The sequence below is a fragment of the Exophiala aquamarina genome (genome assembly GCF_000709125.1).
Source record: "Exophiala aquamarina CBS 119918 chromosome Unknown aczIA-supercont1.20, whole genome shotgun sequence".
NCBI lineage: Eukaryota > Fungi > Ascomycota > Eurotiomycetes > Chaetothyriales > Herpotrichiellaceae > Exophiala > Exophiala aquamarina.
The window spans coordinates 1-17,135 of NW_013550568.1; the positions used below are offsets into that span (position 1 = coordinate 1).

A 17,135-nucleotide genomic window follows, 5' to 3' on the forward strand; every position below is an offset into this window, starting at 1 on the left:
AGGGATAGTTTAAGGAAGGTTAGTCGATAGAGAACGAGGCTATATTACGTAACTAAAAGATATATTACTATATTACTATATTACTTCTAATATAGTAATATACTAAAGTAATACTTTAAATATTATATATATACGCTCCTTTACCTAGATAGTATAGTTCGTAGTTAACTTCGTTAGTAATCCTATACCTATATTTTAGGATATAGTCCGACGAATAAGTATTCCCTTTATTATCTTAGTCAACACTCTAATACTCACTCTATTAAGGAACCCTACCTTAATTAGAACTACTTGCAGCTCGGATTATAATACTACGGTAGCCTAGGGCTTACTGGGCTATTCGGTCTAAAATATAGATAAAGGCTATACGCCTCGGAGCCGTAGCTGAAGTTCTTATATAATTAGCGGTTAAGTGATAAGTAGCGGTGCTAAGTAGTAGCATCCGGGGGATTTTAATTTTTAAGACTTAGCAATATCTTGCCGCGATTCTTATATTGCCCTTATACTAAAGCTAGTGGACATGCCACTCTATTTTTCGGGCTGAGAGCATTTTCCTCATCCCCGCTCTCACAAATAGAGAAGATGGGATAGCGTAGATACTAGAGTGCGTTGAGTCGATTTGGCTGTGTGTACGGCTAATTGCTTTAGGCTCAAAATAGACTTCAGAATTACTGAAGATTCGTTGAAAGTTATATGTTAGTAACTGCATTGCATGGTCGATCGATGTTGGTATCACTACTTAGATGTACCACGGCATGAAAGATTGCATTCGGGAATTAGGAGTGGGAATTTCTTTCATTGTATTCTACATTCGATCAATTAAAATTCGGATGATACGCCCCACCCCGTTGTAGTGCCAATTTCCTACCTTCATCTTTTGAGAATTTCCCATCATTGTCTCCTATCCTCTCCTAGCCATCAAGGTTAGTCGGCGCTGATAATGAGTTCTTTGGATTTTCAGATCGCCCGAGTTATAGGAACGATCCTGCTCCGTCGCCCTAAAAGGGTAGTACTAGGGATACCGCCTAGAGTGATAGGCTACCACCGGCTTCGTGGGATATACGAACGTATCACCCAATGAGTAGCAGTCAGGAAGCACGGCCAATATGGAGAAATGCTACCATTTCTGGTTTCGCCTGGCAGATGGCTATATTCCAGATCTGGAGCGTAATTACTATCAGTGGTAGTATACATCTCGGATTTCAATCAGTTGGAGAAGCTCTCCCGGGATATTACACCGCACTAGTCTATAGGGACACATCTCAAGGGAGACATCGAAACGGTCCGAGAAATTTTTAATAGCTAGTGAAGTCCGTTTTAGCTTGGTTGCTATTGTACTTAGATGTGCACTGATGGTGGAAGCTTTTTATGTGCTTCAACTACTCTTACATGTCATATTAGTCGTAGCGGGCGGACCCCGGGAAGTCGCGGCGCAGTAACTGGGTTCTCGACAATTAGGCTGCGATTGCATTCTCAGGAATGATTTTCGGATATTAAATAGCCGTTTAGATAAATCTCCCGCTCATGAGAAGGAGTGGTAGGTTGTGCCTGTGGCTGTATCTAATTTGGTACTACTTGGTCGTTGAAAGAGTCGACGGTACTTGTGGTAAACTAAATCCTCCAGAATTATCTGCTCTTCACGTGGACAGCGAAAAGATTAATGTCCACCACAACATTTCTTGCCCATTGTAGGCTATCAATTCTTTCGAAGATCCTTTGGTGCTCCAAAGAACCAGGTTTCAGGACCCACAGATAGTAGTTATTCCTTGTCCAGGAGCTCAAAGACTGAGGTAGTCTTAACTCGGCAGCTCTGTTTTGCGCTACAACCTAGCTCACTCCATACCTCTTCCTGAACGTTGTTGCCCCGTAGGCTCACAATTATGCTTGCGGCTTCTTCACACGACGTTTCTCCGGCACAAGCGTCCATGCGCTCTCCGGACAAGTCGTGGGTATATTGAGACTGATTTTCAGGAATACAATGCAAGTGATGACTAGACTCAGGATTGTATTTGTCATTATTGTCTTGCTGATCTGGAGGGACTGTTTCGTCAGCTGGTGTAGAGTGATACTGAGGCAAAGAAACCTCAGACATAACTAGTGTTTCTTGTGGACAATGTGCATATTCCGGACAGACAACGGCAGATACGGGTTCGGACCCAGGTGGTGGTGTTACCCGTCCGTCGATTTGACTTTCCTCACCCGCTACCGACAAACCTTCTAAGACTTGGTCAAGGCGGGTCTTGGCCTGGGAAATTCGCTCAGGATCAGAGGGGAGCATAAGGGTCTGCGGTAACCGCTTAGGACTTGCGGACGTTCGGTTTGAATTCATCCGCGGCAAAGGGCTCCGTGTCTCGATATCCGGAGCGAAGTTCGATCCCCAAAGGTATTCGTCGATTTGGCGTCTGCTGATGCCAAATTGTGATTCGAGTATCCATATTAGTCGTTGATTCATATTGTTCACCGATTGAGCGGCCGCTTGAACCTCTCTAGTGGCTTGAAGCCTTTCGCTTTCGAACCGCCGGACACGCTGCTCGAGATCTCGTATGTAGCCTTGACGCCGGGCACGACAGTTACGCTGGTTGACCCGGTTTCTTTCTATCTGCTGTCGGAGTAACGATTTCTAGGATGCATGAGTAGTCTGTCTCAATGTTAACGCTGTTGCCTTGGCGACACACCTCGGAAGCCATGTTATCCATCCCAGATTAGGCATCTAGTGTTATATTCTAAAGTAATTCCTAGTTTAGCGCAAGGGTAGACTGAAGGTACAGCGTCATAGGGGCTTATAATGTCGATAATACATAATTGCACCGCTATTTACTGCCTCCAGGAGAATATTTTCGGGTGTCACGAAGGTTAGGAAGGAGCCGGTTGGCAAAGCTGCAAATAACGAGCAGTAGCGCCAAGTGGCAGGGCCGAGCTTGGTAGTCTTTCGTTCACGTGTCTCTATTAAACCCCTTTAATTACTTAGCGATTGCTGACTCCGGGCGGGACCAGAGAGGTTATATAGATAAAGGACCATCTAACGGGAGCTGAGTGGCAAGGTCCTGTCTAAGCGTGAGAGAGTTGCAAGACACCTCCGAGCTAGAAGCCTTGGCGCTGAGGCTCAATGGCGGAGGGAGTAGCGGTGGAGACTCGCTGACGCGAACCACCGTCAGCCGCTTCTATGACCTTCCAGCTTTAGCAGCCAATTTCATCACCCAATCAAATCAGCTGAGTGACTAAGTGATGGTCGCTTTCGTGTCCTGCTCTTCCTTCCTCTTATTGTTCTAGCTGCTGGCGCTACTTCTTCCATCCCTACCTACACTTATTGTTGCAACCTATTCTATGGGATTGAGATTTAGGCCAAGCCTATGTATATTCTCCATACAACCCAGCGTTGGTTTACATCACGTTTACTGAATCCTGCCCAACTTCCCATAACTGCGCTTGGGCTCTTTCGATACATGAACCTCACCTCGACAACGAAATTAACATCTGAAATCCACACCATGGCTGTCGCAACACCCCTTGACCGCTTACCTGTCTGTGCTGAGGCGAAAGATCCTCGGATGTTAAAAGGGATCGAAAAATTAGAGCCTCTCAATGGTGATTTGAACAATACAGCAGCAATGCGCGTTGTTCTAAAGCCTCACCGAGACCCCCATTTTGCACATCGATCACTTGCAATCCCACCATCCAAAGATGACTCTCTGGTCCGCTCAAGGTATCGACCATTTCTTCTCCCGGACGAAATCCAACGACAAGACTGGATTAGTAGATTGGAGCTGGCGACCGCAACTGAATTAGCGCATAACGAAATGGAGTTGAGGGGAGAGAGGATAAAGGTTTTGGTACTTTACGGGAGTCTCCGGCAGAGGTAAGTATATCTCCACCCTAAAAGCGGTAGCACTGGCTCAAGACTCTAGATCTTACTCGAAATTACTCGCGTTCGAGATTTCGCGTATCCTCTGGCGCCTCGGCTGCGACGTTCGGGTTTACGATCCTCACGGTTTACCGGTTAAGGACGACCAGCAACATAACCATCCGAAAGTACAAGAGCTACGGGAATTGAGTCGCTGGAGTGACGGGCACTTTTGGGTCTCGCCGGAACAACACGGCAATTTAACAGCAGTTTTCAAGAACCAAATCGACTGGATCCCTTTGAGTACAGGATCGGTGCGGCCGACACAAGGACGCACCCTAGGATTAGCCATGGTCTCTGGAGGTTCGCAGTCTTTCAATACTATCAATAGCCTTCGTGTCCTAGGCAGGTGGATGCGAATGTTCACTATTCCGAACCAGTCATCCGTTCCCCAGGCGTACACTTTATTTACCGAAGATGGCGCTGCTGAGGGGGGTTCTAGGCTGATGCCAGGGGGTAATCGAGATCGCGTTGTCGACTGTGCCGAAGAGTTTGTGAAATATACTATTGTCATGCGGCCGCACTTTGGCTTGTTTAGTGATCGTTTCAGCGAACGAAAGCCTCTCGCAAAGGACTTAGATTAAATTATGAAGGCATCGGTAGAGGAAAGTCAACCTAGATTAGATTTAGATTTGGACATTCTAGACTAAAAATAGCTTTTCTAGATCTCTTGCTCCGTATAGGCACAGCAGTAAGAGCTCGTTAAGGGCCCGACGCTACAGGACGCTACATTTACTTGCGCTACTTAGGGCTGGATATCTATTCCTATAAATGTAGAATTTATATAATTAGTACTTATAGCAGAGCTAGTCCTATTATACCTAAAAAGTGATATATACTAGAGGCTTACTAGAGTGTAAAGCGGAACTTTAGCTTCTAATTCCAGAAGTAATATTCACTAGTATCTTTATTAGCTATGCTTCTCCTCCTAGCTAAACGATGTTAATTAGTTCAGTAATTAAGCTACCTTCTGTTGGGGTTGACCGTGGTCATCGTAAAGTCAACTCCGTAGAAGTCCATGTTGATTCTGCTTGACAGGCATGTATAAAGGGCCTAATGTGGCAGGCTCGTGAAATGGGTCTTTCACTGTTGACGACACTAAAGGCTTGGTGCGTTTAATGCCATAACACAAAGCAGTCCAGAAATCAAACCTGAGCACGGTAATGTCAAGACCCATCCTGAAAAGATGAACGCAACTTGTTTCCAATTAGTGGCGCGTAGATCAAAGTTCATAAGCGCGACCCCTAGAACAGACCCTGTCAGGCACTGCGTAGTACTGACAGGAAGGCTCAGACGCGACGCTAGTAGAACAGTGATTGCGGCACCCAGCTCTACACTGTAACCACGAGTAGGAGACATTCGCGTGATCTTGTTGCCCAAGGAACGAACGACGTGAAATCCATAGAACCAGAATCCCGCTCCTAACAGAAATCCAGCGATAACAAGGAACCAAACCGGGGTTGGAGATCGTGTGGATACGACTCCGTCCTTGTAAGTTTGGTAGCTAGCTGCCCAGGGGCCAACTGCATTTGCGACATCGTTGCTACCATGAGCAATTGACATAATCATAGCGGATGCGACCTGACAGTATGTCCATAGGTGCTCGACTCGGATATCATATTTGCTAGCGCGGGCATGGACATCGCGAAGCGATGTTGAGTCGTGGGTAACGCAGTCGCGAGTCACGCCTTGCAGCAAGATAAACTTGATGTACCCAAATAATCGTCTTGGGTGAGTGATTTTTAGATGTGATACCGGATCGAGGAACCTTTGCCTTGGGCTTACTGGACTCATAGCTCTCGTCGCTTCGAGCTCATTACGAATGGTTCGGTCACTGCTCTGAGCCTGGTCGCCAGGGTCAACGGTATTGGCTGCTTTTTCTAAAGTTTCCTCTTGGTCTATAGCCTGAATTGGCGGCGAAGGATAAGTTGCATTCTGATAAGGATCGGCATAGTAGTCTTTTACGTACTCTCCATCTACTTGTCCAGGGAAATAGAGAGGCGCATTGTCACGCCAGAGAAGCGGGCCCAAGGGTAGGTGCCAGTATTTGATCCTTGAATCTTGTCTAATAATGCGTCGATAGAAATAAGGTTTGAAAAATACCATCGCAATAACTAGGACGCCGAAGAAGACACCTAGGATTATTCCAACGGCTTTTCCGGCACCAAATTCCTCGAGGGACGGAGCTGTCGGTAGCTCTATCACGATGAAGAGGGCCAAGATACTGGCAGTGAAAGCAATATAGAGGGGAATGAGCCGCATTGCCCATTTCAGCGACTCCTTGCGTTCCAGAACTGTGTATTTGAGCGAAGCGAAGATAATGGCAGAGAAGCAACCAGCAAGTATAGGTGCAATAGCCCATGATGCTGCAATCTGGGAGAGACTTCCTGACTGCCATGACCACTTAATTGAAGCTTGAGAGGCAATTCCCGCCCCGGTGAGAGCGCCCACAATAGTATGAGTAGTGGACACTGGCATTCCAAAGCCGCTCGCTACCATTAGCCAAGTAGCACTTCCAATTTCAGCACAACCCATGACTACCATCAAAGCTCCAGGTCTATCATTGAAATGGTCGATTGAAAATATGCCATTTTTGATTGTAGAAGTCACACGGGACCCAAGCGCAACGGCACCAACAAACTCAGTGACCATCGATATGAGGCCTGCCTGAGCCATGGTCAAGGTCCTCGCCGCAACTGAGGTGGCAAAGGAATTTGCAACGTCGTTTGCTCCATTGCCAAAGGCGCTGAAGGTGAAAGCAATAGATGTAATGGCAAGAATCCAATCATATGGAGCCGTTGCTGGGGGAGCCATATTGTAAGTTCAACAGGTCAGAGGAGTTAGATACTGAAAGTTAACAGTTCCCTTCTAGGAATGCTGACAACACCTTTAAATACATCATTCCTGGCTAAGAAAGAAAACGCTACACCCCAATAAACATGTTCCTTAGATCCAATAGCATGCTATATTGACAGCACATGTTTTGTGCAATAAGTCCGATTGTATGCTTCTACGTCTTGGACAATTTCAAAGGAGGCGACTCACTGTGACAGGCCAAGAATAAGCATTGCTAAGTAGCGCGCCAAATCATTCCTTTCATGACACATACTTTGGCCTGGAAAGAAGGAATTTCATATGTCAGTCGTACCAGCCATGAATTAGAAATAACCTCGTACTCAATGCTCTTCAAGTTCATAACCCCCCACAACCTCTAGTTGACTAGCTATGTCAGAAACTGTAACTGCTATGAACAGTCCCTTAGATACCTCGATAAGAAGAACAAATGGGAAGTCCTCTGTAACCTTGCTCGTTCATTTCCATTATCTTGCAGCCTTAGCGTTATGCTTTACTAATTCTAGCATCGCTTGGCCTTTCGAATTAAGCGAAAGGAATGACAAAGCCAAGATTGAACTAGTAAGGAGGAAAGACGACCACGACTAGCATGGATTTCAACATTCGACAAGGTGTGCCGGATTTCAATGTTAAACCGAATCCCGCATTGTTATAGATGTTTTCTCTGAGAATCTAGCTCAATACCGTAAGTAGAGGGAATTCGGTCATCGGCCTTCTACCGAAATACTTGTTGAACCTCTACTACACTCCATAGCACAACCCCGGGGTTGGCGCTATTGCTGCAGAAGCTGTACGTAAGTAAGCTATAAATAAGGTATTCTTGCACCTAACTGCTCTTGGGTGCTTGCTCCAGTGATTTAGGTAGAATAGAAGACCTAGGTTTAGTCCATTACACTAATATCCCTTGACTTTTAAGACATGGCTATTAATAAAAGGTTCAACATAGCTTTTACCTGGTCGAGCACAACTTCGTGTAGCAGATACAGACCACTTGTAATCGTGCGATAGGAATGGCTTGACAAGGCAGGGCTAGAGAGAGCCATGAGTGGTTGGCATACGTGTTGCTCTAGTGGTATGGTTTGGGGATCGGTAGTAACCAACATCTTTTCGGAAGGGTCACAGCAGGCTAAGGTAAACTTGTCACGCGACTCACACGTGCTTAACCGCACCGCTTCGTTGAATTCGTAATCGGATTTCTGCAAGTCTAGGATTTCGTAAACAGTCGAACAACACAGTCTAGAGAGTTCAGAGTAGGGAAATTGTGGCAAAGGATGATCACCGGGCGTCCTAACCAGGTACGGATGCCATCGAAGTCTCTCGAATTAGAAAAGCTCACATCCCCTCAAAGCCATGAGTGTCTTGTGATCAAGGTACTCTAAGAGCCTATAATCTTGTTTATTAATCGAGTCGAGGGCTGTATTCTCAAACTCTCAGCCGGCCAGCGAATCTAAAGTTTGCGGGGCTGGAAAGTGGAAAGTTAAATCGGAGGGCCAGCCAATTAAGCACCTTCACTGACAAAGCGCTAGCCTCGTCCACTTCCTGGGACTCCATCCCAGGAAGTGGACTTTAGGTACTAGAATATCAAATTTCAACGAAGTGTCTGATGAGAACTACTGGTAACTATCCTCTAGTAGCTAAAGGCAGTCCAAAACAGGTCGAAGAGAGCTGATACTCAATCACCCGTTAGTTGTCGTGAGGACGGCAAAAAAGCTGTAACGCATGGGATGAGTTATTCTATCATTGCGATATGTCAGACCACGGCTCACTGTCGTCGCAATGGATCTTCCTAATCACCGTATTTGCTATCAGCCTAGCCGTCGGCGTTCTTACCCTGGTTGTCCAGCACCGGCAGCGCACCCTCCTCTCCCTTCGCATTGCCAACGGCGAAGTCGACCTTGAAGCTCTTGGAATTAAACGCCTTCACATTCCTCAAGATCTCGTCGAAAAACTACCAAAATATACTTACACCTCGGGATCAGAAGGTGCCCCAGCTACAGCTAACGAAGCGCCTGTACGACAAGTACTATTTCCCCAGCCGACTTGCCCCATCTGCCTTGACAATTTCATCCACAACGAAAGTACCATCCGTGAACTCCCTTGCCGTCACATCTTCCACCCCAGATGTATCGATCTGTTCCTTAGCGGTAACTCCTCCTTATGTCCGATGTGCAAAAGATCCGCCTTCCCGCGAGGCTACTGCCCCGTTAATGTTACGAACCTGATGGTCCGCCAAGAACGACTCATGCGGCGGGCGCGTCAACAAATCCACGAAGCTTCACCAAGTCCGATACCTGCGATGGGGGCAAGTCAAAGTCATATTGGGGGATCATCGGCATCGAGTGCACCTACAGCCACGATCTACAACAGTCCCGGCTACGGCCATGGTGCTTGCACCGGAGATGCAGATGTGATCAATGTGACCGACGCCAGTGATCGGACGATTATACGCCCAGCTACTACAGTCTATTATTCCAAAAAGGGTGATACGGGGACCACTACCGCTGAGTCACAGAAGCAACCTCAGACGCAAGATACAAATATAGATGAAGTGTCTACCAAAATGAATTAGCAGGGAACTCATGTAAGAGGCGAGGCAGGCGAATGTTGACACACCGTTGTGTAAGTCCCTCTCGTTCAAAGTTGTCTCCGATGTGAAAGGTGAATTGTGCTGACGATGTGACAGGGAGAAGAATAGCGGATCGGGTTAATCCGAGCTAACGTTAATCTAGCAGCACAACGAGATTGGGCAGATGATGGAAATCAGGTCGAATGCTGAAGATTTCGTTGATACTCTCTTTCTATCCGTTAGATTTGGGCGGTACATATGCTTATGATTATTGAGTTTGGCCAGATAGGGCGTCAAATCACTATCAACGCTTACACCGCAAGATTCTCGGGTAGCTCTTACTTGCCTTTCGGCTCATTACTACTAAGTACCGTCGCCTCGCTTCGGGTGACGAGTCAGTGATCGCTATAGGTGGTTGCTGTTCGGTGGGGAATCCCATGAACCACAAGGTAGTCTCCCTACCTGTTGTGAGTGACTCCAGCGGAAGTATGCATCCCTATTATTCTTAATCTACTTTCCCCGAATTTAAAGAGTATGAATACACCGAAAGTGACTAGAGGTTTTCTCATAGTTTCGGGGTCAAAAAGGAAAAATTTCCATTGGGCTCTTTTATGCCAAGTTCTCTTATTAAAACACTACCTACTTTTTTTTAATCAAATCTCGCACAGCAATGCTGGGGCGTTCGTGGGCCGTACTATATCCCCATAATCATTTTAGTTGGCAAACCTAAGCTAAGGGAAAATGTGTAACATGAAGACGGGGCTTGATTGATTAAACCGCTGCTAATATGAGTATCGGGATGAGTGCAATGGAAAACTACGTAAGTAGGTTAATACCCTGCCAGCTGGGTGCAAAGCTGGTAAGGTGCGGTAAGTCAGCGGCATCCGGTTCTTTTGCGACATATTGTCCTGCAAGAGATCCACATTCATCAGGCTACGTCCTATGCAGACAAGGAGGCTCAAAGCTACAATCCTTGCAATCCTACTAATCAGGCGCAGTCAAGTGAGTCCCTTGTCTAAATAAAAGAATGGAGATATGAGGAAGCAGAATAATGCTGGCAAGGATCAAAGAGGTGTGTACTGACTTAGGGAAGCATGCTCGAGTTCAGATCCCAATTCTGTCGTTCAAGCAAGCTCGATTTCTATGTTGATTTGGTAAACAGGTGAGCGTACATACAACTAGCTTGCTAAGCATTCTCCTCGCCTGTCATAATGGTCGGTTCAGGTCTCTTACCCTGTCCTCTCAAATAATCAAACATTTTAAAATTGTTCAGGTTTTGTTCTCTTGATTCATATGAATCGTCCAACACCGCGACTATTTTCCACGGGAGGGACGTGAACTACTCTTTATTATGTAGAAAGAGCGTAGCATCCACGCCAGAAATTCCGGCCTTGACCTAGGACAGTGGCGTCGCGTGTAGTTCAGTTTGTAGTAAACGAAGCTGAGCAACTGTGAAGAAAGCACGAGACCGATTGTTGCTCAAGTGGTCTGGGATGTCTTGTACCTGTCGAATAACTCGCCTGCAGTCGACCATCCATTAAATCCTTCACTCAACACTAAGCTCTCGATATTTGTATCTCCCTCGTGGTTCCTGACCTCATCGTCAAAGAGGCCGGCGGCTCTTCGGCCCCGTCCAGTAGAATGTCCTTACACATTTATATTAGCACCGTTGGCTACCCTAGAAGTAGCCTTGGATAGGGATAAAGTCGTGGGGAATATCTCTCACCGCAATAGAAGATGACCTTTTTAACTTTGGCAGCAACGCAGAAGCGGTAAAGAGTCGGCAAACTTGGTTGGAGAGTTTGGATTGGCATATTTAGAGACCCAGAAATAGTTGAACCCTGCACTAATAATGTCAGTGATAATCAGCCGTAGTCACCTTTGTGGAAGGCTGTCGAAGGTCCTTAACCTGATGGTCATTCTTTCGGACATCAACGAGTAAGAACTCAGCACCCGGCTTCTGACTTGCCTCCAGCATCTCTAGAACTTCATGCCTTGTGATCGACGTTGGTGAAATACAGCGGGCCTGCGGAACTATCTGTTCCCAGGGCGGGGACGAATCGGGTTCCATTCCTCTCGGTTGAATTCGAGACGAAAAACTGGAACGTGGATGTTTCGACTGTGTAGCGCAAGGGGTGATTGCGAGGTATCGTGATCTTCTGCGCCCTAATCCTGGAAACAACGTAACGCTTGGCTCAACTACACGCAGAAGGCTAGGCATTCGGTGCGTGGTTCCCGCGAGGATCAGGTTCTAAAAGCTGAAGTATCTCGAATTTGGCACATGCGAACAGTGAACGCCCGCCTGAGATGGTTCGTGAATGGGTTTATAGCAGAACTTCGTTCCCCAGAACGCAAGCGTAAGCTTTTTTATGTAACCGCAACTTTTGGTGTTGATCAAGGAATGCTCCATTCAACCAATCCTGACCAATTAAAATTTTTGAATGACACACCGCGGCTTGGGATTCAGCCATCGCGGAAATTTGGCCCAAGAGTATTGCCCACCGCCGAACAAAATTAGTGTGAAAAGCTTAATACATCCAACGCAAAATTACCCAAGAAGGGACGGTGCCGCAGATGACAAAGATGAAGCGCAAATGTCTATTCCGAAGTTGCTAAGCCTGCCGCAAGATATAAAACCAAATTCTACCTCCATTGTGCACACCAGCAACTTATAAGGCACCTCGCTCACCATGGCAATTGCACCTGTTTTTCTTCAACACTACCGATATTGCTACCTTCACACTGCACCGTACGCAGCCTTTTGATCTTGAGCTGCTCTATTTGGTAGGATTGCCGGAGTGATGTTGAGGCTCCTCAAAGCTGGGCTCTGATGTTGGGCGTTGATAACCTTGCAGTGTTAAACGCCGAGGTCGAGCAAGTGTGCCAGAAGATGCAGCATGGCTGTGTTTTATTACATGATCTTCTCGGGCATGCAGTATATCGTGATATATGATGACCCAGCTTCCTCGATCTTCTCGAGGTGAAAGTCAGGTAGAACGAGTAGTCGGCGCAATAATCGAAGCTACATGCGCTTGTTCCCTGCCTCACTGCCCGTGCTTTAAGCCGTGAAGCATGGTATTTATGCGCCTAATAGGCCAACTCAACCTTGTCGAGGTGAGTGTAGAGTTGCAAAACAAATTAGCGTCTTCAAGGAATGCACAGACTTCTGTGAGCCCACTCGGCCGTGATAGCGTTAACGCAAGTTAAGCGGCACTGCATTTATGTTTATGCAATTCTGAAAACCACTAAGTGATTGTTATGTTGTAGATGTACGCAAATGATATTGTTTCCAAGTTTGATGCGGACGGTGCAGCACCGATCATAGGATCATCCTACAAGCTAGCGTTTCTATGTGCATGTCTTTGACGAGTCACATGTTGATAGATACACCCATAAGCCGCAGTTACTTGCACGTTTCCTCTCGATCTAGGATGATGTGCATGGATGGGAAGGCTGGGTTCATATAAAAGCCGCAACGGACACTTTAAGGAGCTATATAGTTTTCCAAGTACGTGCAAAGATAGAATTACCAGGACATATCTAGCGTTGCAACGTTGCTTGTGCTCAGCATAAAATCTGCAGAGGGACCTCTGCAGCCCTCTAATCTCAGTTACAAGCAAGCCATCTATGCTGCAGAACTCTGACTAGCTCAAATTCCGGGATCTCTGGCGCTCGGTATTAATCCCTTCTCGCGGTCCTGATTCGGCTTCCGTGGCGACCATTACTCACTTTATGACAACACCTCTGTGCTTTGATTGTCTCCATGTTAAGTCTTCGGCAGTTCCTCTAATGTTCGACGTCTTGTCTCTGGAATGAGTAGCGTTGAGAAAATTCCACAAAGCAAAAACAGAGCGAAGATTTCCATGACATGATTCAACCAGTTGTTGGTTCCATTCTTGTTCCTTAGTGGCCCGATCAATGCTTGAGCAAGTATAGCACCAACCTCTCCAGCAGCGGCCGAGATGCCGTGTGCTATTGAGCGGAAACGTGTGAGATACACTTCTCCAGGGACTACGACTCTTAGCAGTGAACTATAGACACTCTCCCATCAAGTGGAATTACCAATGAATGTTGTAGAATTCGCTCCGAAGTTGGAAAAAAATTGACAATGGACATATAACGCTAGAAGCCCATGTGCTTATAGCGAATGGTAAGCAAATCCGATGATGCAGAACACCGTGAGAATAAAGAAGCTGGCCAGCTGAATGGGTTTGCGGCCAACTGTATCCATGAGTGCAACTGACACCCAGTATCCTGGTATGTTGCCAGCGACCACGAGACTCAAATTACCGACCGCGCTATTGTAGAGGTTGCTGTAGACGTTTTTGGAGCCGGCATACCCGATTGCGCCAAGGATAGCAGAATTGTTCAAGTCTAAGCCCCAGAAGGCGACGTCAATGAAGAATCATCAGCATGCAGTCCCAGGCAAAATCTTCCCATGCCGCCATTGCCAAAGTGCGCGAAGAACTAAGACCAAGTAGCCTTTCGCGTTGCATTCTGCATGTGGCTCTCGGCGGCAATTGTATGGCCTTCCTCTAATTTCCCCCGTCGGTTACCACGGAGATATGTTTCAGCCTCTGCCCGAGCCTTCTCCACGTCCATTGCGATATATGCGGTGTAGTGTGGCGTCTCTAGAATAGTCAAGCGAAAGTATACTGCCATAAGAGCAGGGACCGTGCTAAACGCAACAATACTCCGCCGGATTTTATCAGCAGCGAGCTGGCATTGCGCGGCGGTGGCGGTGGCGGCGGGAATCAAGACGTCCTTTTGAACGGACAGCGCAAATGAAGGAGACCAGCACCGCTGCTAGATTTCCAAATCCCTGCCGGCATTTCTTCGGGTACTCACATTGCAAATACGGCATTCATCAACGCTTCCCGCCATTTCACTGTTGAAAATTCCAAAGTGATGATAGATGAAAGAGGACATTCTCCCCCAGCGCCAACACCCATTATAGACCTCCAGAATATCAAAGAACCTAAGAACGAAACCGCTGTCTATCTCGGCCAAAGACTTACCTCTTTGAACATGTACACTCAATCTGGAAAGATGAGAAATGGGAACGGCGTCCCTGACGACCGATTGCTTAGTAGGTAGATGATTTAAATCCATTCTGAAAAGTTCGTTTCAGCTTCCCTGGAAATTAGAGTCTTCGGTGGAGAATAAGGAATATATAGTCAAAAGCAATGAGGCTGCAAGGTATATATGACAATAAGGGTCACAACCACATTTTTTTGCCAGATTTCCGCCTGAATTCTACGCCAATAATGTGTGCACGTGGATACAATCACGAGGGTGTGTACGTGTAGTGATGTAGGGGATCGAGCCGAAGCCAATTATGTCCAGCGACAGTTGTCGTCCTTTCGGTGGCGGCGGAGAAAATATCAATCTAGTGGCCTCATTGACTTGGAAAATCGATACCCTTCCATTGAGCACCCCTAAGTTTTACATATGCGCAGTAGGGAACGATATTACACATGTCCAAGTGTATAGCAAGCACGATACTATCTAGAAGAAACCTGTAGCATTGCTCGACGTGCTACGAATTCTGTTTGAATGACTATCTGTCTCCTGTATATCGCATCTGCTCATTGAGGTAATAGGTCACGCAGAACTTTCATCAAGCACACACCGAAGCTATCCCTAGGTACTTGGTGCTGGCCTCGGCGGAGCTTCTTTTAAGTGGTCATGTATTGAGGCAAGCCAATCTATAGCAAGCAATGACCGATGTGAATGGAGCTTAGCCCCTAGCGCGCTATTGTTTCCTAGGCTGTTTCAAAAGGTTCGCCTAATGTTGTGGCCGCAGGCAGCCTATTGTTCCACAAAGCAGGCTCCAAGATGGGGACAATCTTTCCTGGAATCCCATATGGGCTTACAAATCTACACAATAAGTACCAATTGCATAGAGGCGCTGACACACCGTTTAGCAACTCACACAAAGGCAAGACCCTGAACACAATACGTTTCTCGACATTCGATGGTTGTTAGCTCAGCCTGCATTCTTAGCATCATCATCTGACTTCTACCTCCACTCGGCCTGAAATACTTGGAAAGAGAAGAATCCTTCGGAGTTTCGGATTTCATGGATTGCTTCGTTCATAAATGCCATCTCACTAGAGGCAAGATTGCAATTCCCGACAAATAACGCTCCACAGCTATTGACTGATCAAGTTATATTCTCATGGTCTGCACAACGATGCAATCTTTAACTAGGTCGCAGGATCCGGATTCGAAACCCAGCATCTCTATTACCCTGCGCGGTTCTACCCCTGAAGTCGGTGATCGCCTTAAAAAGACATCCAATGTTGGCATCTGGGGTCCACTGCAGGAGCTTTGTGGCGTCGTTAAGATTCCAAGTAATGTGCTCCTTACTATCCGGCATGTTCAGATTAATTTTGAAGGTAAAGCGCCCTCGGAGCTGCCTCGAAGGCCATCTGGCTAACACATCAAATTACGATAGGGGAATCCCGGGTTCATACCCAAAGCGTCGATAAAGAGAATCTTAGAAGCACCATAACCCTTTAATCCAGATATAAAGTGGGTCATGAGCCAGCGCGAATCGAATTGTCTGATGATCCTCATCTAGTTGCTAGGCCAACCACTCGACCTTGACAATTTCGAAATGACAAACGATATACATTCCGGCCTGCATTCCTTCTTCACTCAGTTTTGCTTTATTTTTCAGAAATATGCGATGACTCTTGCCGCTGCTGGGCCCGCTCCTGTACTCATGGTCGCGGGCCATACGTTCGAAAGCACGGAAATTCTAATTCGGGTCTGTGTTACATCCGTCAATCAACAACCTCGGTACTCGGGACTTCATCACACTTTTGCAAAGAATTGGTGTCAGAATCATACCAGGACTGAGAGCAAAAACGTATTATTCTACGCAGCCATCCCGGAAACTGCACGTGCAAGCATTTTTGGCGGCTCATGGGCCCCATCGGCTTCAGGACCAAGTCCTAAAGCTGGAGCAAATCCATCGATCCGTGACTTCGTGGAGAGTCGTGGAGATTGATGCTATGCCACCGATAGACGCATTTGGTCCCCATCGGTCAACAAACGGACACAAGGCCTATACCGTAAGGGACAATTTGTCGCCGACTGCAGAATGGCGGAGTGAATTCTCCTTCGCCATTAGATTACCGGGTGACATTACACCGACATTTTGCAGCGCAATCGCCGCGAGACAATACGGCTTGGTTATTCTTCTGAAAGCTACTGGTATTTACATCAGAAACATCGTTCTGGAAGTGCCGATCCAAGTTGTGTCCGCTCCTGTCCGCTCATAATTTGGTGATTTACAGGACCAGACCTCCGAAGACTCTTAGTTCGATCCGCACCGACACTGCCAGCACACGCCTGGAGTGTCGCAGGAGGATACTGGGCCGCCGCCAAAGTATATGTAGTTCAATCGTACGGACTGGTAAAACGGAAACGACAAGGTCACCAGTGATCCGTCAAAAACCAACAGCATCAAAGCTTTAGCGACATGATGTTCGAGCATCTGCGCTTGCTAGCTTTAAGGCGGATATGAGAACCGACTCCTATTACGACGTCCTCCCAAATAGGTGCGCCACTCTGCTGTGACCGAGGGGGCCGTCGGCCTATAGCTTTCGTCCAATACTGCTCAGATACATCGAGAAGCAATTATTTACCCATTGTTTAGCATAATGGTAACAGGAAAGCCGTTGGCCATTGTGTTGTTACTAGGTAGTTGCAGTATAATCATCCACTCGTTGGATCTTTGCACTGTTGACAGGGAAGCACGAGACTTTTTATCGCTTCTTCTTCACCTGTCGTTCTAACGAACCA

At 46.8% G+C, this 17,135-nt stretch overlaps 6 protein-coding genes across 6 annotated transcripts; 3 read left to right on the forward strand and 3 right to left on the reverse strand.

The window, feature by feature from the left end:
* Positions 1–1,759: 1,759 nt before the first annotated feature.
* A1O9_11871 (uncharacterized protein) lies at positions 1,760–2,620 on the reverse strand (the record flags this gene model as incomplete). The annotated part of the gene is made up of 1 exon (XM_013399018.1): positions 1,760–2,620. Exon 1 carries the CDS (start codon positions 2,450–2,452, stop codon positions 1,760–1,762), a length of 693 nt encoding a protein of 230 aa, XP_013254472.1. The 5' UTR covers positions 2,453–2,620.
* Positions 2,621–3,488: 868 nt separating this feature from the next.
* On the forward strand, positions 3,489–4,485 carry A1O9_11872 (uncharacterized protein; the record flags this gene model as incomplete). Its single annotated transcript, XM_013399019.1, has 2 exons — positions 3,489–3,856; positions 3,906–4,485. 2 exons carry the CDS (start codon positions 3,489–3,491, stop codon positions 4,483–4,485), a joined length of 948 nt encoding a protein of 315 aa, XP_013254473.1.
* Positions 4,486–4,999: 514 nt separating this feature from the next.
* On the reverse strand, positions 5,000–6,715 carry A1O9_11873 (PiT family inorganic phosphate transporter; the record flags this gene model as incomplete). The annotated part of the gene is made up of 1 exon (XM_013399020.1): positions 5,000–6,715. The coding sequence occupies one exon, from the start codon at positions 6,713–6,715 to the stop codon at positions 5,000–5,002; it is 1,716 nt and encodes a 571-aa protein (XP_013254474.1).
* Positions 6,716–8,501: 1,786 nt separating this feature from the next.
* A1O9_11874 (uncharacterized protein) lies at positions 8,502–9,323 on the forward strand (the record flags this gene model as incomplete). The annotated part of the gene is made up of 1 exon (XM_013399021.1): positions 8,502–9,323. One exon carries the CDS (start codon positions 8,502–8,504, stop codon positions 9,321–9,323), a length of 822 nt encoding a protein of 273 aa, XP_013254475.1.
* Positions 9,324–10,823: 1,500 nt separating this feature from the next.
* A1O9_11875 (uncharacterized protein) lies at positions 10,824–11,367 on the reverse strand (the record flags this gene model as incomplete). The annotated part of the gene is made up of 3 exons (XM_013399022.1): positions 10,824–10,966; positions 11,047–11,161; positions 11,230–11,367. Coding segments are annotated over 3 exons (396 nt in total), but the record flags the coding sequence as incomplete, so codon positions are not given.
* A 4,626-nt stretch (positions 11,368–15,993) lies between these two features.
* On the forward strand, positions 15,994–16,612 carry A1O9_11876 (uncharacterized protein). Its single transcript, XM_013399023.1, has one exon. The coding sequence runs from the start codon at positions 16,015–16,017 to the stop codon at positions 16,336–16,338; it is 324 nt and encodes a 107-aa protein (XP_013254477.1). The 5' UTR covers positions 15,994–16,014; the 3' UTR covers positions 16,339–16,612.
* The last annotated feature ends 523 nt before the right edge of the window (positions 16,613–17,135 follow it).